General features: G+C 40.5%; 1 protein-coding gene across 7 annotated transcripts in view; it reads right to left on the reverse strand.

Moving 5' to 3' along the window:
* Nucleotides 1–13,941, reverse strand: part of PRUNE2 (prune homolog 2 with BCH domain) — a 380,051-nt gene that overhangs the window by 40,611 nt on the left and 325,499 nt on the right. For all 7 annotated transcript variants that reach the window (XR_016315157.1, XR_016315158.1, XR_016315156.1 and 4 more), the window contains 2 exons: nt 1,814–1,945; nt 908–994 (listed from right to left, as the gene is read on the reverse strand). Coding sequence is in view for 4 of the 7 variants with exons in the window: in XM_089691098.1 (XP_089547224.1) it covers nt 908–994; nt 1,814–1,945 (219 nt within the window). In the remaining 3 variants the exon portion in view is untranslated. The remainder of the gene's footprint in view (nt 1–907; nt 995–1,813; nt 1,946–13,941) is intronic.

Raw genomic sequence — 13,941 nt, forward strand, 5'->3', positions numbered from 1 at the left:
AGTAATAAAATAGGTCAGCACATACCAAAAGCTAGACTGTACCTAGTATTAAACATGTAATGGGACTGTATAAGCAAAACAGGAAAACAAAAACACTGATATAGCACTCTATATATAATATATATAACAGTCTGACATAACATATGATACATGATATAACTGATACATGTTATAACAGTCTGACATAATATATGATACATGATATAACAGTGATACATGTTATAACAGACTGACATAATATATGATACATGATATAACAGTGGTACATGTTATAACAGTCTGACATAATATATGATACATGATATAACAGTGATACATGTTATAACCATCTGACATAATATCTGATACATGATATAACAAAGATACCTGCTATAACAGACTGACATAATATATGATACATGATATAACAGTGATACATGTTATAACAGACTGACATAATATATGATACATGATATAACAGTGATACATGTTATAACCGTCTGACATAATATATGATACACGATATAACAATGATACCTGTTATACGAGTCTGACATAACATATGATACATGATATAACAGTGATACATGTTATAACAGTCTGACATATCAGTATATACAATCACCTCAAGCATATATAGGTGTGCTTCACACAAATGCCAGATAGCAGTATGTGAAGAGGGAAGGAAAGTACTCTAAAACTCATATTTTGTATTCCTAGGATGCTTTATGGTAATGTACAATCTGTACAAAAAAATAATAAAAAACAAGCTATTTTTGTATCTGTGGGAATCCCCATAAAGCCACTGCTATATCTGCTATCCACACAATTCTTTTGGGCATTACTGTGAATTGTTAATCTCAGATCTTGCTTAGTAACAAAGAAAGAAATATATTTGTATTGTTATTGTTACGATTTTCACAAATACCTTATGAAAGGCCGTGTCACAGCTAATATAGTTCTGATGAACCATGATGGATGAACAATTATGAATGACTTTAGGTTCTTCCTTAGCCTGTATAAAGATACAAAGGTTTAACATTCAATATATTACAAGTATAATGATCTCACAGGAAGTAGAGTAACATTACACCGCTAATACCCTCCTCCACTTAAACTCTCATACTTTAAGCCCCTCCCAATAATATGCAGTAGAGTCAAAGTTCCCAAAACACTTTTGTCCTTTCTCCTCTCTCCAGATGTAATCAGTCAGCCCCATTTGTTTTAAAGGGGTAGAGAACTGTGAGAAGATAGTCTAAAGATCAGATCTTAGGTAGGTATAATACATACCCATATTTTAAATTATTAATAAATATTTATACATATATATATATATATATATATATATATAGCCAAAATGTTTTTGGATAGCATATGGAAGGATCAAAACATTTGTCACCTTCTCTATTTGTCCTGACGACTATTATCAATGGAACAGAAGGCGATGGGAAACCAAAAATGTATTGTTACCATAACAGGAGGTGAGGATAAATGTTCCAATTGGGACATCTATTTTGGTGACAACTGTTTAATTGTGAATTTCTTAATTTGTAGTGACTTCCTGTTTTGCATCTCCAGGACAGAAAGTGAAGAGAAATCTCCCAAACAGGACACCTATGATAAAGTCACAGGTGTTTTAACCCATCACTGACAACAAAATAAAGCCGGTCTCAGAGTTTTAGAAGACTAATTATAAGGGATATCATTCTATTTTAGTACCCATACCCAAGATAAACTTTGACATTTTGTGATATGACAAGCAGCTGACTGTTTACTACAACAGTAGCACAAGTACAGCATATAATATACACATAAACTGCATATAACTGCTTACCGCCTGTCTATCATTTGATAACACTTCTTCATCCATCCTAAGCCTGGCATCTTTCTTCGTGGAGTGGCTCCATTTAGATAGACTATCATATAGTCCTCTGCTACCATGAGCTCCAGTGTACTTATTACATATCTGATAGACAAAGACATGTACAGTCACATTTTACAAAGTATTGCATCATCACATATCTATATACTCATTCATTGTTGAGATTTTTCCTGTTTTAGTTTTACTATTTTTTTACTTCAAACATCAAGTCACAAATCACTCTTTATTGGAACTTGATAAAACAATCTACAGAGGTTCTTTTTTTTATTAGTAAATAGATCAAATGTTGGCCATCCTGTTGCAATGTGCACACCAATACATTGGCCTTGTGCCACAGGCATCAGCCAGGTTTTTTTCAGTAAACGTTACTTCCCCTAGCCCCAATCAAGCTCAGATCTTGATCTGCATTAACTGATTTGGTTATCTCTAATTATGGTATCAATACAGCAATTTTTAAATGATACATCTACGACAGACCCAGCCAGGACAGGTTTTTGGAGAGGACTAGGGGCTAGCCTTCTAGGGGCCTTGTCTGCTTCTCCTGGTCCCAGAGCTCAGTTCAGCCTCTGATTCCATGGAGAGAGCAGATCACTCTGTAATGATGGTCAACAACGTGATGAAAGCTGAGAGCAAGGCTTGGACTAATTCTCTGCATAAAGACAATAAAGCTTTTTTTCTGGAGTGGATAGAAAGGTGTAATATTACTTGTACAGGCCTGGGTTGGAGAAGCTCCTCCACTTGGAACATAAATATTTATCAGCAATCTCCCCCAATAAATCTATGAAGATAAATTAACTCCACTTTTTCAGACTGCTGGGATACTGTATGAGTTTTGTCTTATGATGACTTTTCTAGTGGACAGATTACAAAAGTGAAAGCCAAACACCTTAAAGACAGCATGTGTAATGGACTTTGTGTATCCAGAGTTGTGGTTTCTGGGGTGGGCTCCCTGACTGGTCTAGGTGTTTGGCTGTTGATTAGCTTACTGTTAATTAAATCACTGGGTAGCCTCCCTAGCGGTCTGATTATGTTAGTATTTCTGTGCTCAAAGCGGTACATTTTTTTGCATGGAAATATGTAGTTTTTTTTATTGTAGGCCTGTAATTTTTAGGAATAACTCACTGAAATCTGTTCGAACAAGAGTCTAGTAAACATCCCGGGTATGTTAAAAATTGAAACACGAAATCATAAATTATAATTTAATAAATAATCATAAAAAATAATAATATAATAATAAATTTAATTCAATAATATAATCAAACCAAAAACACTGAAATTTGAAATATAGCGCCAAGTTTGCACATCACTGAGCAAAGTCGCAAAATCGTTTTCAGTGTCTGATGATGAATTTCCCCACGAATCATTATCACTCAATTCTGCAAGTGGTTCTAATTTACTATCACTGTTCTCTAGCTGGTCTAAAACCACTTTTGACCTAAAGGGACGATTTTTGGACGCAATGGACATTTCTCAGTTTCCAGGCAGAAAGAACAGTAAAAATGCAGGCAGGGCACAGGACAAAGCACTAGGGACAAAATGTATGTGAAATGGTTTGATACAGTAATGTTTTACTATGTGATTTTAGTGTATTTAGTGAATGTCACTTTTTCACATTTTTAAATTGCCCGCCGTTCCGTCCCCGTACGTCCTGACGTCGCAGGGAACGGAAACCAGAAGACAGATGCTGGCATCGGCCGGAGAACATTGCAGGGAACACTGCATGACTGTTGGACTTGCAGAATATTGAGGCTAATACTTACCCCTAATCCATAAAACCACCACCACCCTTCAAACCTCCCCCACCAAAATGACCATGTGACTCTATTTCTGGTCTAAAACCGGCCATAGCAGCCATTTATTTAACATAACTTAAACATAACACTTCTTACAGTACACTTAAATGATAACTGACAGCAAGATCCCAACCGGGTCCAAGGTCTTCGTAGGCACTGTTACTCCCATCACAAACTTGGCTGTATCTGACACCCAATGAAAGGCCCCCAGCCGCTACTACACCGCCTCAGAGACAATACTACAGTTACGTAGCCCCAGATTCAGCCAATGAACTCCCACATTACCAACATGACCTTATAATTGGGAAGGGACACCCATACCTACGATGGGCCAAACCCATAGTTCACCAAGTTGTCACTCCAACACCGCCTTCAAAGACCCATTGACCCCTGCCGGCTTCCATGACAAAACAAACAAACACCTCGGGACACAAAAAGCTGTCTTGAACAAGGAACAAACGCAATGAACCCACACAAAACAAACACCGAACAAACACCACGAACAAACCAAACAGCAAAACCAACACCAAGACAAACACAAAGGACAAACCATAACCAACACAGCAAAACAAAAATATGAAAACAGCTCCAGGGAGGGAGGGCGGGAGAAACCACCCCCGTGCTGGTACAAGCTTCGACTGAACTCCAACAAGACCCAACCCCCCTTCTAATCCTGGCAAGACCACCCCTCAATCTTGCGTACTCCAATCAGGTAAGTAACCACCCCCCCTTTACCTCCTGCATAAACTCCCACCCAAAATACACGCTCCGCCTTGTCTGCACGCCCCAGTCATGCTGGCCCTCCCTTTTAGCTTCACTCAGTCCAGGCATGACTGGAGGGACATCGCGGGAGCGAAGGACAAGGTAAGTGAAGAAGAGATCCCAGAGCAGCGCTGCAGGGTGTTCTCGAGTGTAGCTCGTGGTTACCGCTTGTGATGCTGAAACATTACCCCGAGCTACACTCGGGAATACCTCCAGGGAGTTTAATTAGGTAATGTTACCTGCTAGCTGTTCATTAGATGTACTGATGATAATACTCTTTAAAGTTTGCATAATGTGATCAAACTCTGATTTTGTGTGGTAACTGCCCCTATTTCTGAAGTGTATAAAAACCTGTATTTCTGTTCAATAAAGGAGTTCCTGCTTGCATATAAACTAGTGTCATCCAGTTCTTTGGTGCAATGCCCAGCTATAATATTCCTTGTTCCTGTGTTCCAGCAGCGAGGAAGCAGTTCTCTGACAGAAGCCACCCAGGTGGGGTGCCAGGCGGTCTGTCACAACATCTATTAAAGTACCATTATGCAACATGATGACTACACCAATGTTACGCAATCTGGAAAAAATGGTTTGAAAGCTTATCTCATACCTATTTACTACTGGTTGTACAGGTGATGGGATAAGATCCCTGCTTTCTAGTGGTGAAGAGTGAATGCTGGCTGCAATAAGTTCTTCTAAGGGTATGATCTGAAACGCTAAAGCCTTTTGCACATAGGTTATAAAAAACGCAGTGTTTGTAGCTGTGCAACATTTTTTTTCTGGATCTGAACACAGGTATATTGTTTTCTCTTAGATGCATTCAGGGCCATAAAAAAATAAAATTTTCCATTTGAGTGCAGCAACTTACGTGTATACAAGTGTAGAGGTAGGTACTGTACATACAAGTGTATAAGTGTAAATTGAAACACTGACAGCTAGAAAAGGATGAAGGAATACTTTAAGCATATACTGTATATGCATACACATGTGAGGTCTTCATGAACAGTATATGCGTATGCATGTGAGGTCTTCATGAACTGTATAACCATACACATGTGAGGTCTTCATGAACAGTATAACCATACGCATGTTAGGTCTTCATGAACAGTATATGCGTATGCATGTGAGGTCTTCATGAACAGTATAACCATACGCATGTGAGGTCTTCATGAACAGTATATGAGTATGCATGTGAGGTCTTCATGAACAGTATATGCGTATGCATATGAGGTCTTCATGAACAGTATATGCGTACGCATGTGAGGTCTTCATGAACAGTATAACCATATGCATGTGAAGTCTTCATGAACAGTATATACGTACGCATGTGAGGTCTTCACGAACAGTATAAGCGTATGCATATGAGGTCTTCATGAACAGTATATGCGTACGCATGTGAGGTCTTCATGAACAGTATAACCATATGCATGTGAAGTCTTCATGAACAGTATATACGTACGCATGTGAGGTCTCCATGAACAGTATAAGCGTATGCATATGAGGTCTTCATGAACAGTATATGCGTACGCATGTGAGGTCTTCATGAACAGTATATGCGTACGCATGTGAGGTCTCCATGAACAGTATAAGCGTATGCATGTGAGGTCTTCATGAACAGTTTAAGCGTATGCATGTGAGGTCTTCATGAACAGTAGATGCGTATGCATGTGAGGTCTTCATGAACAGTATAAGCGTACGCATTCATGAACAGTATAACCATACGCATGTTAGGTCTTCATGAACAGTATATGCGTACGCATGTGAGGTCTTCATGAACAGTATAACCATACGCATGTGAGGTCTTCATGAACAGTATATGCGTACGCATGTGAGGTTTCATGAACAGTATAACCATACGCATGTGAGGTCTTCATGAACAGTATATGAGTATGCATGGGAGGTCTTCATAACAGTATAAGCGTATGCATATGAGATCTTCATGAAAAGTATATGCGTACGCATGTGAGGTCTCCATGAACAGTATAACCATAGGCATGTGAGGTCTCCATGAACAGTATAAGCGTATGCATATGAGGTCTTCATGAACAGTATATGCGTACGCATGTGAGGTCTTCATGAACAGTATAACCATATGCATGTGAGGTCTTCATGAACAGTATATGCGTATGCATGTGAGGTCTCCATGAACAGTATAAGCGTATGCATGTGAGGTCTTCATGAACAGTTTAAGCGTATGCATGTGAGGTCTTCATGAACAGTAGATGCGTATGCATGTGAGGTCTTCATGAACAGTATAAGCGTACGCATTCATGAACAGTATAACCATACGCATGTTAGGTCTTCATGAACAGTATATGCGTACGCATGTGAGGTCTTCATGAACAGTATAACTATACGCATGTGAGGTCTTCTTGAACAGTATATGCGTACGCATGTGAGGTTTCATGAACAGTATATGAGTACACATGGGAGGTCTTCATAACAGTATAAGCGTACGCATGTGAGGTCTCCATGAACAGTATAACCATACGCATGTGAGGTCTTCATGAACTGTATATGCGTACGCATGTGAGGCCTTCATGAACAGTATAAGCGTACGCATGTGATGTCTTCATGAACAGTATAAGCGTACGCATGTGAGGTCTTCATGAACAGTATATGCGTACGCATGTGAGGTCTTCATGAACAGTATATGCGTACGCATGTGAAGTCTTCATGAACAGTATAAGCGTACGCATGTGAGGTCTTCATGAACAGTATAAGCATACGCATGTGAGGTCTTCATGAACTGTATATGCGTACGCATGTGAGGTCTTCATGAACAGTATAAGCGTATGCATGTGATGTCTTCATGAACAGTATAAGCGTACGCATGTGAGGTCTTCATGAATAGTTTAAGCATATGCATGTGAGGTCTTCATGAACAGTAGATGCGTATGCATGTGAGGTCTTCATGAACAGTATAAGCGTACGCATTCATGAACAGTATAACCATACGCATGTTAGGTCTTCATGAACAGTATATGCGTACGCATGTGAGGTCTTCATGAACAGTATAACTATACGCATGTGAGGTCTTCTTGAACAGTATATGCGTACGCATGTGAGGTCTTCATGAACAGTATAACCATACGCATGTGAGGTCTTCATGAACAGTATATGAGTACGCATGGGAGGTCTTCATAACAGTATAAGCGTATGCATATGAGGTCTTCGTGAAAAGTATATGCGTACGCATGTGAGGTCTCCATGAACAGTATAACCATACGCATGTGAGGTCTTCATGAACTGTATATGCATACGCATGTGAGGCCTTCATGAACAGTATAAGCGTACGCATGTGATGTCTTCATGAACAGTATAAGCGTACGCATGTGAGGTCTTCATGAACAGTATAAGCATACGCATGTGAGGTCTTCATGAACAGTATATGCGTACGCATGTGAAGTCTTCATGAACAGTATAAGCGTACGCATGTGAGGTCTTCATGAACTGTATATGCGTACGCATGTGAGGTCTTCATGAACAGTATAAGCGTATGCATGTGATGTCTTCATGAACAGTATAAGCGTACGCATGTGAGGTCTTCATGAACAGTATATAGCATACGCATGTGAGGTCTTTATGAACAGTATAAGCATACACATGTGAGGTCTTCATGAACAATATATGCGTACGCATGTGAGGTCTCCATGAACAGTATAAGCGTACGCATGTGCGGTCTTCATGAACAGTATAAGCGTACGCATGTGAGGTCTTCATGAACAGCATAAGCGTACGCATGTGAAGTCTTCATGAACAGTATAAGCGTACGCATGTGAGGTCTTCATGAACAGTATAAGCGTACGCATGTGAGGTCTTCATGAACAGTATAAGCGTACGCATGTGAGGTCTTCATGAACAGTATAAGCGTACGCATGTGAGGTCTTCATGAACAGTATAAGCGTACGCATTCATGAACAGTATAACCATACGCATGTTAGGTCTTCATGAACAGTATATGCGTACGCATGTGAGGGCTTCATGAACAGTATAACCATACGCATGTGAGGTCTTCATGAACAGTATATGCATACGCATGTGAGGTTTCATGAACAGTATAACCATACGCATGTGAGGTCTTCATGAACAGTATATGAGTACGCATGGGAGGTCTTCATGTACAGTATATGCGTACGCATGTGAGGTCTTCATGAACAGTATAAGCGTACGCATGTGAGGTCTTCATGAAAAGTATATGCGTACGCATGTGAGGTCTCCATGAACAGTATAACCGTACGCATGTGAGGTCTTCATGAACAGTATATGCGTACGCATGTGAAGTCTTCATGAACAGTATAAGCGTACGCATGTGAGGTCTCCATGAACAGTATATGCGTACGCATGTGAAGTCTTCATGAACAGTATAAGCGTACGCATGTGAGGTCTTCATGAACAGTATAGGCGTACGCATGTGAGGTCTTCATGAACAGTATATGAGTACGCATGTGAGGTCTTCATGAACAGTATAAGCGTACGCATGTGAGGTCTTCATGAACAGTATAAGCGTACGCATGTGAGGTCTTCATGAACAGTATAAGCGTACGCATGTGAGGTCTTCATGAACAGTATAAGCGTACGCATGTGAGGTCTTCATGAACAGTATAAGCGTACGCATGTGAGGTCTTCATGAACAATATATGCGTACGCATGTGAGGTCTCCATGAACAGTATAAGCGTACGCATGTGAGGTCTTCATGAATAGTATAAGCGTACGCATGTGAGGTCTTCATGAACAGTATAAGCGTACGCATGTGAGGCCTTCATGAACAGCATAAGTGTACGCATGTGAGGTCTTCATGAACAGTATAAGCGTACGCATGTGAGGTCTTCATGAACAGCATAAGCGTACGCATGTGAGGCCTTCATGAACAGCATAAGCGTACGCATGTGAGGTCTTCATGAACAGCATAAGCGTACGCATGTGAGGCCTTCATGAACTGCATAAGCGTACGCATGTGAGGTCTTCATGAACAGCATAAGCGTACGCATGTGAGGTCTTCATGAACAGCATAAGCGTACGCATGTGAGGTCTTCATGAACAGTATAAGCGTACGCATGTGAGGTCTTCATGAACAGCATAAGCGTACGCATGTGAGGTCTTCATGAACAGTATAAGCGTACGCATGTGAGGTCTTCATGAACAGCATAAGCGTACGCATGTGAGGTCTTCATGAACAGTATAAGCGTACGTATGTGAGGTCTTCATGAACAGTATAAGCGTACGCATGTGAGGTCTTCATGAACAGTATAAGCGTACGCATGTGAGGTCTTCATGAACAGTATAAGCGTACGCATGTGAGGTCTTCATGAACAGTATAAGCGTACGCATGTGAGGTCTTCATGAACAGTATAAGCGTACGCATGTGAGGTCTTCATGAACAGTATAAGCGTACGCATGTGAGGTCTTCATGAACAGTATATGCGTACGTATGTGAGGTCTTCATGAACAGTATAAGCGTACGCATGTGAGGTCTTTATGAACAGTATATCCGTACGCATGTGAGGTCTTCATGAACAGTATAAGCGTACGCATGTGAGGTCTTCATGAACAGTATAAGCGTACGCATGTGAGGTCTTCATGAATAGTATAAGCGTACGCATGTGAGGTCTTCATGAACAATATATGCGTACGCATGTGAGGTCTCCATGAACAGTATAAACGTACGCATGTGAGGTCTTCATGAACAGTATAAGCGTACGCATGTGAGGTCTTCATGAACAGTATAAGCGTACACATGTGAGGTCTTTATGAACAGTATATCCGTACGCATGTGAGGTCTTTGTTAGCGTTGGGCTTGATTTTACGTTCGACATGAACATCGGCCATTTGTGTGTTTGGCAAAAACACAAACGGTAAGAGCGTTCGGCAGGCTATTTTCCTGCTGCGCCCCACAATACACTGCACTCTGACAGTACATTGTGATTGGCCAAAGCAGTAATGCTTTGGCCAATCACAGCATATGATTACATCACAAGGGGCAGGGTCACTTGGATGACATCACTGGGTGGCCTTGTTCCTTAGATTTTTAAGAACTGTCAGGCCGGCGCAACTGTCAGACAGCTGGAAGCCAGCGTCGAGAGAGAGGAGCATTTTTTTGTTTTTCTTTTTCTGGGTCGGCGGGCATCGTGATTGATGTTGGATCTACTTCGGGGGACATTTTTGTTTCTAATAAAGGACTTGTCAAAGACTGTCTACTGTAATTTTTTACACTACACTTTTTTTTTTTTTTTTGTGAATGAGTAGCAGTACCATGTGCCCCATACTCATTCATATGGGGGGGGACGCACACCCTCACAACCACCAGCCAGTTTTGGGAAGAGGCCCTTGTCCCCATAAATATGGGGACAAGGTGTATTTGGGGGGAGCCCCCTTGCCCCAAAGCACCCCCCCAATGTTGAGAGCATGTGGCCTGGTATGCTTCAGGAGGCTTTCACTCGCCCCCCCCCCCCCCTTTCCTGACCTGCTGAGCTGCAGGCTCGGATAAGGGTCTGGCATAGATTTTGGGGGGACCCCCAGATCATATTTTTTGTTAAATCGTGGTGTGGGGGTTCCCCTCAAAATCCATACCAGACCTGAAGGGCTTGGTATGGATGGGGGGGTCTCACACCGTTTTTTTTCTTTTTACATTCAGCTGTCAGTGGGGACAGCTGAAACATTAACGCATGGTTTTCACTACTAAAATACTGCATTATTTAATAAAATAACTAATGTGGTATCTTAGTAGGTTTTCTTTATTAAATGCGGTGCGGTATCTTACTCAGATGCGGTAAGATACTGCTTAGTGAATTGTCCTGGTTCGAAGTTCGAGGTCAAACTTTCGACCGAGAACCGAACAGGGGGGTGTTCGGCCCATCACTAGTCTTTGTGAACAGTGTATGCATGTGAGGTCTTTGTGAACAGTATGTGCAAATACATGTGAGGTCTTTATGAACTGTATATGCGTATGCATGTGAGGTCTTCATGAACTGTATATGCGTATGCATGTGAGGTCTTCATGAAGAGCATAAGCGTACGCATGTGCGGTCTTCATGAACTGTATATGCGTATGCATGTGAGGTCTTCATGAAGAGTATAAGAGTACGCATGTGAGGTCTTCATGAACTGTATATGCGTATGCATGTGAGGTCTTCATGAAGAGTATAAACGTACGCATGTGAGGTCTTCATGAACTGTATAAGCGTATGCATGTGAGGTCTTCATGAAGAGCATAAACGTACGCATGTGAGGTCTTCATGAACTGTATATGCGTATGCATGTGAGGTCTTCATGAAGAGTATAAGAGTACGCATGTGAGGTCTTCATGAACTGTATATGCGTATGCATGTGAGGTCTTCATGAAGAGTATAAACGTACGCATGTGAGGTCTTCATGAACTGTATATGCGTATTCATGTGAGGTCTTCATGAAGAGTATAAACGTACACATGTGAGGTCTTTATGAACTGTATATGAGTACGCATGTGAGGTCTTCATGAACTGTATATGAGTACGAATGTGAGGTCTTCATGATCTGTATATGCGTATGCATGTGAGGTCTTCATGAACAGTATGAATGTACGCATGTGAGGTTTTTTTATAAACAGACCTTACATTTTTTACTCAAGATCCTTACTTTCAGCCTCAGCCAGCAAGATTCTGTGTATAAACATTAGCTAATTACATCCATGTGTAAGAAGGTTCATTTATGGCCAGGTTAAAGCAGATCTTCACTCTCTGCAGCATGACCTCTCCTTTCCACCCCTCCTCTGGTCTTGTGCATGGATAGTTGTCTTTTTTTTTACCCCTTTTTTTTAAATTGTTCTGCCCCATCTCCCCTTGCATGTCATTTGCCTAGTGAAATGATGGGCACAGTCCTCCATTTGCCTACTGGGATATGCACATCACATATTCCAGGACACAAATCCTTCCATTCAGTAAATATGGAGGGGATGGGTCTAGCAGGGCATCATCAAGCTGAACCCGGAACAGTCGGCAGCCTCCCGGTGATGTCACAGCAAAACATGGTGGCTTGGGACCAAGCGGTGCCAGAAGAGAACAGGATCTTAGCTGGACAATGCTGGATCCACTGAGTGGGTGAGTATCTGAAATAGGCTAAATACAACACCAGATAAGCAGGGGTTGTTAAGAAAATTGTGGGAAGATGGAAATTTGCTTTAAAGGATACTTTAAGTTTGAGGTCAACTGACTCCCCTTCACCTCCTCATACCATGTATATCTCTCACCACCTGCTGCAAACTATGCTGGCGCTTCACTGAGCTGGCAGCCATAGCATACTGCACATGCACAGCTTCTCTTATAGATCCTAACAGAGGAGCTGCTTACAAGTAAGTCTGAAACTAGATGGCTTCTCCATTACAGTCTATAGAGAAATTTCTAAACATGCGCAGTACACTGTAGCCTGATGATAGCTCAGTGCTCTGTTCATTGTGAATCCTGGTACTGGTAAACTAGAGACTCCAGACTACAGAATGTAAGCTTTACTGTAATTGAATTTGGCTCTCTGTGATTTCCTTAGTCCTTCCATACGTTTAATATATGAAAGTGGTGCGTCTTCTGTTACAGACTTTAAATACATATAATGACTTAAAAGATACACTTTAAGTAGGTCTGCCAGTTTTGCTCAGGAAAGGAATTTCTTGGGGTTTTTTAAATTTTTTTGGGCAGTTTTTGATGAATTTTGTTTTATACAAGCTCTTGTATTGTTTACTACCAGGCACATAACATGACCAACTCTTCCAGCTATACTTTTTTTTTTAGCAGTCATTGCTGCATTTTATGTTATACAAGCCTTTATACTGTTTACTGTCAGGCACATATAAGGATTAACTCAGTTCATCTTTTTTTTTTTAGCAGTTATTGACACCTTTTTTTTTTTTTACAAGCTCTTGATTTGCTTACCAACAGGCACAGAGGATCAACTCTTCCAGCTCACCTTTTTTTAACAGTTATTGCAGCACTCAGTTTTATAGTTTTATATAAGCCCTTATATTGTTAACTGTCAGGCACATATAAGGATCATCTCATTTCACCTTTTTATTTTGTAACAGTTATTGATGCATTTTATTTTATACAAACTCTTATATTGTTTATTATCAGGCACATAAGTGGCCCAACTCTTGCCCAGTTCAACTTTTTTTTGCAGTTCTTGCCATATTTTATTGTATACAAGCTGTTCTATTGTTTACCATCAAGCATCAAGCACATAAGTGGACCAACTCTTACAGCTCAACATATGTTTTAGCAGTTATTGCTGCATTTTATTTTATACAAGCCTTTATATTGTTTACTGTCAGGAACATACAGTACGAGGACCAACTCAGTTCAACTTTTTTTTTAGCAGTTACTGATGCATTATATTTTACACATATTCTTATATTGTTTACTTTCAGGCACATAATAAGACCAGTTCTTCTCCAGTTCAACTTTTTTTTAGCAGTTATTGCTGCATTTTATTTTATACAAGCCCTTATATTGCTTACTGTCAGGCACATTTAAGGATCAACTCAGTTCAACTTTTTTTTTTAGCAG

Source organism: Staurois parvus, unplaced genomic scaffold, assembly GCF_062004578.1.
Source record: "Staurois parvus isolate SC_StPar_1 unplaced genomic scaffold, SC_StPar_1.0 ptg000549l, whole genome shotgun sequence".
Lineage (NCBI taxonomy): Eukaryota > Metazoa > Chordata > Amphibia > Anura > Ranidae > Staurois > Staurois parvus.